General features: G+C 46.6%; 1 protein-coding gene across 1 annotated transcript; it reads right to left on the reverse strand.

The window, feature by feature from the left end:
* Positions 1–1688: 1688 nt before the first annotated feature.
* LOC140906614 (osteocalcin-like) lies at positions 1689–10163 on the reverse strand. Its single transcript, XM_073330854.1, has 4 exons — positions 10056–10163; positions 6380–6415; positions 4236–4308; positions 1689–3119 (listed from the first exon to the last, which is right to left on the reverse strand). The coding sequence occupies exons 1-4, from the start codon at positions 10120–10122 to the stop codon at positions 2990–2992; spliced, it is 306 nt and encodes a 101-aa protein (XP_073186955.1). The 5' UTR covers positions 10123–10163; the 3' UTR covers positions 1689–2989.
* Between the last annotated feature and the right edge of the window lie 415 nt (positions 10164–10578).

The raw sequence follows: 10578 nt of genomic DNA on the forward strand, positions 1-10578 counted from the left end.
TTGTGCTGATGTCACGTTGTGCCTCAGAGGACAAGGTAATAAAGGCAGCCAACCTCCTTCTAATTCTTTGAACTGTCCAGTCATCTCTGTCCTTATTTTTTAAAGCATGAGGTCTCAGCCTTCGGATCATGTCCCCTTTGGAAGGATCACAAGCATATGTCAAGGCCCTGGCCCTTCCCAAATTGCTAATTAGATTAGACTAACCAATCCTGACTATATCCCAGCTAGACTGAAAAGAGTCCCAGTATAAAAATGGTTGAGAACCACTGTTATCGGGTATTTGAATTTTGGCAGAGCTACCCCATTTGAAGGCTCTAAGCAGGAATATTTTCCCCCCCTCCCACACACAACACATACTAAAAAAGCGAAGAGCCCCCCCCACCCCCCCCTCAAGCTGCTCAGAGCCCTAAGCAATTGCTTAGTCTTCTTATGCCTAGTGCAGACACTGTTTAACTAATCAGAAGATAAATCCCACATGTATCTAGGTTGGAATTTCAGAGTTGGCGTCAGTTCACAAATCTGACTGTGCATATCATGCCCACTTGCCATTTATCCCTTCCCACTGAACCCTTAGGCCTTTGCTTCTATGTATATTTTAGCAAGACGATAATGGGAGATTAGCCTGCATTTGGAGTGCAGGGTTCATGCAGAGCTCTGAAAATGTAAAATGCTTTAGTGGTGCCACGTGCTCTTTCACTGAGTGAAATGAAATGCCCGTTAGGTGGCAGCAGAGGATATGTAATGATGAGAGAGGGCTGCAAAACTATAAGCAGCTTGTGCCACTGTGAGACCCCTTTGTGTATACCTTACCCTCCACACTCAGCGATGCATGCATGCCCTAAACAAAGCCCATCCCAAACCATACACGCTCCATAAGGTTCACACTATCTCTATGAGCTTGCTAGGATGCCCATATCAGCAGTACATCGTTATTTCAGTTTGTTACAGGTGTATCCCACAAACACACGCTGTCCCCAAGTGAGGTGGGGTTCCACTTATAGAGGGAACAATTGGCCTGTGTCTTTGAAGGAGCTCCAGTCACCCAGCTCAGATATATACCTACGCTGTGCAGACTGAAAGGCCTAGTACCTTTTCACCCACATGGTACAATACAAGGTACCTATCTGGGGCTAGACATTCCTGTAGCCCTTCTCTCAACTGCAGAGCCAAGAGGGGCAGGTATTTCATTCAGACCCACATCTCTTTCTCTTTACAGTTGGAGTGAGACTCTCAGAGAAGGAAAAACGTTTATTTCTCTTTCCAAAAGAGTACGTTCCTCCAGGGGAGAGTTGGGATTCCCATTAAGGTCAGTGAGAACTAAGTCTATTTCTACATGAACATGGGGACTGGGTTCACCTCTTATCCCAGTATGAAGAAGGTCTCTCCAGGGGAAGGAAGAATTCAACTAATGGTAAAGTAGGATCCACCTTTCCCTGACACAGTCTTTTGCAGGTATCACTTCATTGATTTCAATGTAATTACTCCTGATTAACACTGGGGTAAGTGAGAGGAGAATCAGGCCAATGTTGTTGTTTCCTGTTCAGTACCCATCTTTGCTACAGAGAGAGAGCTTTATCTTCCAGACCTCTCTTCCACCCCAGTTGAATCTCACCACCTCTCACTCCCCACTGGATGCTGGACACATGAACAGAGAGAAGCAAAACACAAACCTGCTTTACTTAACCAGCGTTTATTATAGCCAACAGCTGGGGATGATTTCACCAGCCACCATCTGAATTTTGCTGCTAAGCAGACACCTGCCCCTCTGGAGAACCTGACATCTCCCTTACAGAACAGAATATATGATGGTACAGGTGAAATTTCAGAAAGTTGCTTATGCATAACACTCATAAAAAGATACCTGCATGAATTTGCAAAGAGGAAAGATACATATTGGGGATCGGCAAACCAACTGAGATAAACCTGGCACTGACCCAACCCAACCCAACCCTGAACTGACCCCTTTTTTTGTTGAAGATTCATAAAAATTCAATTAACTTTTTGTTTTATTTTTACAGCTGCCTCTGTATATTTGTTGTTGTTGTTGTTGTTTCAGCCAGGACCAGAAACATAAGTGCCCAACTAATTCTGAGGAACAGCTTTTTCTTTGGGTATTTTCAGCCTGACCAGAAACAGGGTGTACCAGAAGTAGCAGAGATTTCCACCCCAATTTTGCAGGCCCAAGAAGCTCAGTGAAGTATATAAAATCAAGGTGCTTAGTTGAATGGAATCACCAAACCTTTATAAATCTCCCCACTGTATTTTCCATTGACTGCATCCAATGAAGTGAGCTGTAGCTCACGAAAGCTTATGCTCAAATAAATTTGTTAGTCTCTAAGGTGCCAGAAGTACTCCTTTTCTTTTTACCAAACCTTTAGTGGTTCATGTGTTGTCACAAACATACACTTGGGCTGATCATCCCATTCTGGAACCTGATGGTGGCAAACTGCTGAACTTTCCCCATCACAACAGGAAGCATCAGGACCCTTCCCTTTCCAGTGAGTGCATAAGGATCGCTGCTCTCCACAGCACACCCACACACACTGTTGTATTGCTCATATTATTCACCCCTCATCTTGTATTTTTTTGGCAGGGGAGGGAACACAAAAGATCTTGCTGCCACCCTTTGTCATATTTTGAGTTTCTTCAGAAGAATCTCCTCTTTCTAAACTTGCTCTGGAACTTCTGTGGGAAGCAGATAAGATGGATTCTCCTCACCTTCCTTTCTCTGAAGAAGCTCAAAATACCATGGGAGGCCACAGAGGGGAATGCCTTTGGTAGAAGGATCACAACTAGTATTCAGCAGTCTCGGACTGGAAAATGGATATATGGGGTAACTTTTGCCATTGTGCTCTCATCAGTGCTGAGCAGAATTGAAGTGGGCCCAATCTACCTCTCCCTTTTCCTTCCTTCCCTTCCTCCCACTACCCCAGTCTTTATGGAGGTCAGACTGAACCCTAGCCAGGTGAGGGAAGGGACAGTCTCTTCTTCAGAATCTCCCAAAGTAACGCTGATATGCAGCATGAAATCCCACATGTTCGGACAAGTAGTCACAGGGGGCATAGTTTTCACACTGTTCCTTCCTCAGCTCCATTGGGGATTTGTACAATTCATAGTACCTGCAGTAGACAAAGAGAAAGATGCCACTCATGACTCATCAGACTCCTATGCCACCTGCTGAACTCAGGGAGAATGATTACCCAGCATTCCCTAGAGATGGACTCCCTCATAGTGAATATGATATTTACCTACAAAGGGTTAGAACCTAGTCCCTTTGATTAATGTCCAGGCATGGGAGGGAGCTCTATCAGTTGGGGATTGAAGCCAGTTCCCTATCTTGTCCACAAGGCTCTAACAGCTAAAGATAGAACCCAGGCTCCCTGGTTATTGTTCCAGGGGAGTGGGTCGGGTCTACCAGCTGGGACTTTACCCCAGGAACCTTAGTTATCCTTTCAGAAGCTTTACTAACTGGGGATTAAACCCAAGCCTTTAACTACCATCCAACGATGCTCAACTAGAAATGTCTTATCCCTCAGGGCCTCTGTGAGATGTAGCTTGGTGACCTCTCCCAGGACGTATGTGAAGCATGTTCTTGTGTCAATCTGTCAGCCAAAGTTCTCTGAGTCCCTGTCTCCAGGAGTGCTGTAAAAAAAGGTCTGCTTGCTATAGTATCTGGGCCTAGTCAGAATGAAAAGCCAGTCTGATCTGACCTCATCCCTGCAGCAGATCTGAGCTCAGAGCAGGAACTGAAGGCAAAGATGAAACCTCCTCAGTGCGCCCTGTGCAGCGGGTTGCTTTGGTTTCTGATGCAGGCTAGAGCAGCCTCTAACTTGCACCCCACTCTCCCTGGCCCCTAAGGGCAGTTCAATTAGCCAGAATTACCAGCAGCCTAGGAATGCTAGCCAAGTACACCCCTTCCTGAAATACTCCAAGCAACGCATCTGGCATGCCCCTGTGCTGGGGGCTCTTACCGGAGGTGATGTAAAGCTGACTATGGTCATTCTATGTCTGTCAGAGACTCCTCAGGGGATATTTATGGCCCTTTAAGGAAGAATGGGCCACTTGTTTCCAGTAAGTGTCTCCGGCATCCTTTTTTTCTGCTTCTGCGTGTGAGGATGTTATCCCAGACATGAATCAAATTCCTTGCCAGATCCCACTGCCTTCCTATCTCTCTCTGAAATAATCCATACACAGTTCAGTCCTGAACCCAGCTGGTGAGGTAGGGAAGATTTTACCTTTCATAATAGGGGTAGGACCTCTTCTGCCTCCTCACAAAGGCATTGGCTGTTTCTCTTTTTACCTTGACACCTGCCACGGGAGAATAGAACGGTGGGTTAGAGCTTTGGGGCTGCCCTCCTTTAGACCAAATACTAGAGTGTCCTCTGGAGATGGAACTCCTGCTATCCCTCATCACAGTCACTCCCCACCCTACTTCCCAGTGCACATCTGCCTACCCCAGCCTCCACAGTTCTGTCTCCCTCTCTTCCACAGTTGCAGGGACCTATCTCCCCCTCCACTCCAACCTACTTGGTCTCAGGGCCAAGTTCCCCCTTGGTCATGAACTCCAGGAGCATGAGTCTCTTGTCACTTACCCTGATGTAAATCTGGAGCAAAGCTATTGCAGTCAGTGGAGTCACAGGAGCAGTAGGAGAAGAGACTCAAGCCCCAAATCTGCAGGGACATGGTTCCCTCTCTCTCCAGTCCTGATGACCTTAGAGTTTTGCCTTCTTCTATACAATCTGACCCAACCTAATATGGACTGTCCCACTGGCCATTGCACAGTGAAGCCTTGGTACCAATGTCTTCAGAGCACCCCAAGGTGACTGAAGGCAGTGGAGGTTGTGTCACTGACTGTTGCCTGCTGAGACACTGGTGTCCACGCAGCCAGAATACCTTTAAGTGACTGTAAGAAGGCTGTGCTTATTAATATTGGTGCCCATGTGTGCAGAGTGCTAGGAAAGATTTTGAGACTATTGCCAACGGGGAAATACACCGCTAATCTCTGCACAGAGAGATCCTAGCGCTCGTGTGTGGAGAGTCTTGAGAGAGCAGAGGACCCTGCACCCCTTCCCCCAGCACACTGAGCACTCATGGAGAGTTTTGGATACCTGTGTTTGGGGAATGCTCCGAGATGGCTGCCAGGCTCTTCCTGCATAGAGGTTGTACCATTCCCAGCTCAGCTCAGCTCCTTAACCCAGGCTTTCAACTGCCAGCAAAATGTTCTTTCTGATGCCAGATTAGTTGGCCAGTGAGAGAGCCCAGCTCATGGGGAGAGAAGGGGTTATCTCTGGGGACCAACTGGCAAGCTGAGCTCAGATCAGGTCTGAAATACCACCTACAAATAAACCTTCACTGTAAGAAGTGCCAGCAATTACAACCTCCCTTGTAAAGGTGTTTCTCTCTCTCTCTCTCTCTCTCTTCCCTCCCCTCCCCCCATGTTTTGATTGGTTCTCTGGGAAATTCCAGCTTTAATTATCCCCAGCAGCAATTTATCCCTCGACCTATGGGACAAGAGAGGGGAAAGAGGGGGCCAAGAGAGCCAGGAGATAATTTTCCTAATGGATTTCTGTGAGCCAGGCTGCAGAGCAGAGTGAGGGACAGGGGAACATTTCAGACCCTAAACTCAGGTCCCACCCTGAACTGAACAGAATATGCACAGTCAGTACATAGTCCAAACGTACCCTTTTTCTGCTAGTTGAAATTGCAGTGATACAACATAAAGCTCAGCCTAAACTTTCTCCCAACACTTGACTGTTCTTAGGTTTTCCCTCAAGGGACCTCTCTGTCCCAAACCCTAGCTCTCTTTGTCACTCCATCTCCCTCATATCCCAGTGGAGCTAATAAGCTTCTCTTGCCACAGCAAGTCAGCAGAACTACTAACTGAGCAGCTTGGTGCATGTTTCTAACTCCTGCATGTTTCTAACTCCAGCCAACAGAGGAGCCCTGCCATTCTGTGACATCCATTATGGGTATCCCTCTGTTCTGCTATTACTTCAGCTAGCTCACACCCTAATCCCCATGTAGCTCCCAGGGCAACATGATTGTTGACTGGCCTGCCTCATGTCCTGGTTTATCTGAGAGTTGAAAACCTCAGCCTGCTCATGTCACTGCTGCCTGCTTCCTACTGTTTGCAGGGTCTTCAGTTCCACCAGGCCATGTGAAAATTGGACCTTTAGTTGTCACGGGTGTTCTGCTGAGGCGAGAGGACTCATGATGACACCTGCTATAGATCTCAGTGTTGGTCAAGGAAGGAGAAAGAAACGAGAGGATTCCATAAGCATCTCACTCATTCCCTAATCCTGATAATGGGAAAGATGGAGGCAGATGCAGGGCTTGAGACACTTGCAGAGATGGGGGAAAGTCATAGCAAGATACTCACCTTCAACACCGTGTGATTCCAAGGAGTCCTTTGAATCTGGAAAACAAAGAATAGGAGTCAGGGGATACCATGCAGGAACCAAACAAGTGACTCCAGTCCTTGGCCCCCATTGGATGACTGTATCTCCCTCCCTTATTGGGCAACACCATTTCCCTTCCCACATTGGGAATTTTTATCTCTCTGCCCCCACTAGGGCCTTGTCCGCACTAGAAGTCTGGGGCAAAAATTTCCCACCATTGCTAATACTGGTTCAGCTCTATCAGTGTCACCAGAGTTTATAGGGTATCTCTGCATGAGAGCGGGAAGGTGTAAATTCCAGCTCACAAAGATATACTTGACCTAACTCTGATTGAGCCCCGTGCACTGCAAACAGGAGTGTGGCTGCAGCAGTGTGAGCAGCTGGCGGGGCTATCCCTCCAAGTATGATCCTGTCCAAGAACATAGGTACATACTCAGGATGGCTAGCCACTCCTGCCGATCAGCGTTAGCACAGGTATGTCCACCAGCGCTGGAATCATGTCTCCAGCTCTAGTGTAGACATATGCATAGTGTCATTTCAGCTTGCTTGGAGCAAGATGACATAGTGATAAAAATGCCAAGATGGGAAGCCTGTCTACATTAGAGATACGATCAAAAGAACTTCAGTGGTGGTAGAAATAATGGGAAATTTTGCCCAAAATGCCTAGTGTAGACGCAGCTTGGATGGCACCATCTCTCCTCCTTCTCCACTGAGAAGGTGTGTTTCTTTGTTCTCTCTGAGGAGCTGAGGGTCTTTGACAGAATGTGAAGAGGAGGCAGGTATTAAAATACTTAGGAATAGTCCTGCCCTCTGGAGCACTGTAGACCAGAACTGAGGTACAGGGAAGAATGTAATGTCTGTGTTCGTGTCACAACACCAGCTTTCCAGTCATCTAAAGAGGAACATAAGAACGGCCATACTGGGTTAGACCAAAGGTCCATCTAGCCCAGTATTCTGTCTTCTGACAGTGACCAATGCCAGGTGCCCCAGAGGGAATGAACAGAACAGGTAATCATCAAGGGATCCATCCCCTGTCGCCCATTCCAGCTTCTGGCAACCAGAGGATAGGGACATAAGAACATAAGAACCCACTGTATGTACCAAATTCATTCTTAATTCTAACCTTCGATGGTCCCTGCAATCACCCAAGGGGAATTCCCTCTGATCTTACTGGGGGCCATACTCTGTTTGCCACTCCATACCACACGGGCTCTGCTCTAGTTCTTCACATATCGCTCTTCCACCCATGGCAAATCCCATCTGCTGTTGTATTAGAAGTGTATTTAAGGGGACAAAGAAGATTTAGGAACATAAATATGTTGATTAATTGCTAGATTGTAAACTCTTTGAGGGGAGGGTTGTGGTTTTTTGTTGTGGTTTTTTCCAAAGCACCGTGTGCATTTACACCAGCAAGACACATTTGTTGTCTGATCAGACCCTGCAGACTATTTGTGGAGAAAGGTGCTATTCAGCATGAGTCTGGGTATCCAAGTTTGACCCTAAGTCATTTAGGTTTAGCTTGTGACCCTCAGGCTCATGTTAAATACACCTTACTTAAGTAGTACCATTGACTTCAATGGGTCTGATTTGCAGAGTAAGGTCTTACTCAGCTTGAGCATGGGCATCAGAATCTGGCCGTTACCTAGCAGCGTCTGAGAGCTAACCAGCAGTTTTGCGGTGTCACATTCACCACAGTGAAGAGAAAGGGGAAAATAGTAGATGTCTTATTCACTACGTTCCAAATGAACTCTACCCCCAAGCAGTCCCCAGCTCCTCTTCTCAGCCATGCAAACAACCTGCCACCAGAGGCAGGCGGGGGAAGTTAACCTGGCCAACTTTCTTCTACCCCATCCCCTTCCCTCTGCCCCTAGAGGAGATAAGCAGACTTCACACCACCCCCATCTTTAGTCAAAGCTCCCCAGGCAGCCTCGTCATGGTCATTCTGCCCCAGTACACCCCATGCACCTGTCCCCCAGTGCTGTGCTCATTTGAAGTTCATGTGAGTCTAGAGCACTGACTCCCACACTGCATTGAATCCCCCAGCCCTTAGCCATAGAGAACCCAGCAGAGCAGCAGCCCTCATCAGAGTCTTAGTAATAATGTGATTAATAATAGTTCCAGTGTTTTTCATCTGAGGATCTCCAGGTGATCACCAAACACTAACTAGTTAATTCTCCCAATTACCTTGTGATTTAGGTAAGCACTATAATCCCCATATTACAGCTGGAAAAACTGAGGCACAGAGTGGTAAGTGATTTGCCTAAGGTAACACAGCAGAGAATAGACACTAGGACATTTGACCCCCAGCCTCCTGTACTAGACACTACCAGCAGGTAAGGCAGGCAGATGAAGGATTGTACTAAGGGAGATAGAAAGTAGTGACCACGTTGATACCCCCTTCACTTCCTCCTCTGAGGAGAAGGTTGCAGATGAGAGGGAATGGGGAGTCTTTAACTTAATGCTTTTTAACCTTAGAAAGATTCAGGAGTTCAACTGTGAGTTTTGGCAAAGGTATTGGCCAGTTCCTGTTTTATCCAAACTGTGCCACCTATACCAGGAGACAATGAGTCTTTACGAAATGTCAGAGGGCAACATGCTGTCTGCTGTAGAATGGAGCCCTCTGGAAATCTCTAGGTTTGTGGAGCCAATCTGTATTTTGCACTCCACATGGAAACTGATAAAGGACCCAGACTAATGAACAGACTGGTATACAATAGCTGCTTTAGAGCAGACTGTCCAGGAATGAAGGAGAGAAGCTCTCTGAGGGGAAAACAATCAAAGATTAAAAACTGTGTTGCAAAATATTAACTAATTTCTCACCCATCTGATGCCTGTGAGAGCGTATTTCGTTTACAGGGTCATCTTTAACACAGAGGAATTTAACACTGACGAGAACTGGCGTAGTACAGGCAAGTACAGGGCAAGCTTTCTACCCTTCCTGTCCCATCCCTGTCCATTCTGTATAAAGCAGAGAGAGGCTGAACACTTGCTATTTCAGATCTAGGTCTCCCACCCCGCTCCAGCTGTGCAGCTCACCCCTCTATGGCTACTTCAGCTATTTCCTATTTAAGAGGGTTCTGGAGCTTGCCTCCCAGCTGTAGTTTATATCCTATAACCATATTTTTTTAACAGTATCACTGCCATTTTTTCCATTGTGCCTTCAAAACCTCTCCCAGTCCAACATATTTCAATGGAATTAAAAAGTGTAGCTTTATTTTTCTCCTCAGATGTCTCTGGGCACGGTACAACTTTCCAGGGTTGTCAGATATAACATAGCCTTCCCCAGTGTCCATCCAGTTTAGCTAATTCCTCTCAATTCTGACCTGCAGCGAAATCCATTTGTCCAAAACTGGGGACCTAGTTTTGCTAATTCACCTAAATCCTAAACTGGATTTCTGAGATTGCCAGTCATGCCCAATTGTGCAATAGTTTGTGTCCTAGTGGAGGCAAATGTCTATTTGGGATTAGGCTGGAGACCCCCAAACCCATTCTTATTTGTGACCTATATAATATAACACCTTGCCAGTGCAGTAGCCCATTGTATACTGCCTAGCCCCAATCAGGTCTCCTCTTGAGCAGGCAGTCTTCTCAGGTTTTAAGTGTTCAATAATACACTCAGAGAACACTCCAGGTGAGATAAATGCTGTGTCCCCTTACCTCTTTCACAATAGCAGGAGACTGCCAGGGCCAGGGTCAGGAGTAGCAGCACCAGAAGTTTCCTCATCTTCTCCTTTTTGTCTAACGCGATTCTGCAGCCTCAGAGCTTCTCTAGGAGGGTTCTGGAACTTGCCTCCCAGCTGCAGTTTATATCCTGTGACCATCTGGAGAGATCAGGACTCTGGCCAGAGTCTCTCGAACTTTTACATTCCTGTGTCCCAGCTCCAACACAAAGCTTCGCATTTGCGCCAATAGATATCCGGTCCTGGCAGCCATGTGCACATCCAACTCAGTCCAAAGGCTCATGGCACTTCCAGATGACTTTATGGAGCTCCAAATGCTACTTTTAAAGAAAAGGGGGAAAAAAGCTTAATTACAAACATCCCATAGTTTAGTGTTGAGCGAGAAAGCAATTCCAGCTGCATGGAGGAGAGGCAATTGGAAAGAACCTTCATGTCATGACATGGTGCAGCCGATGAAGGGCCATTAGCCCATTTTTGCTAATGAAACAATCTTACACCTC

Source organism: Lepidochelys kempii, chromosome 1 (genome assembly GCF_965140265.1).
Source record: "Lepidochelys kempii isolate rLepKem1 chromosome 1, rLepKem1.hap2, whole genome shotgun sequence".
NCBI lineage: Eukaryota > Metazoa > Chordata > Testudines > Cheloniidae > Lepidochelys > Lepidochelys kempii.

Bases quoted from the DNA above. Each gene is read 5' to 3' on its own strand.
- LOC140906614 (XM_073330854.1), bottom strand. From the start codon at position 10,122: ATGAGGAAACTTCTGGTGCTGCTACTCCTGACCCTGGCCCTGGCAGTC. The intron at 4,309-6,379 runs GTGAGTATCTTG...CTCCCGTGGCAG, and splicing joins GGAATCACACGGTGTTGAAG to GTGTCAAGGTAAAAAGAGAA. The intron at 3,120-4,235 runs GTAAAATCTTCC...TGTCTACTGCAG, and splicing joins TCCTACCCCTATTATGAAAG to GTACTATGAATTGTACAAAT.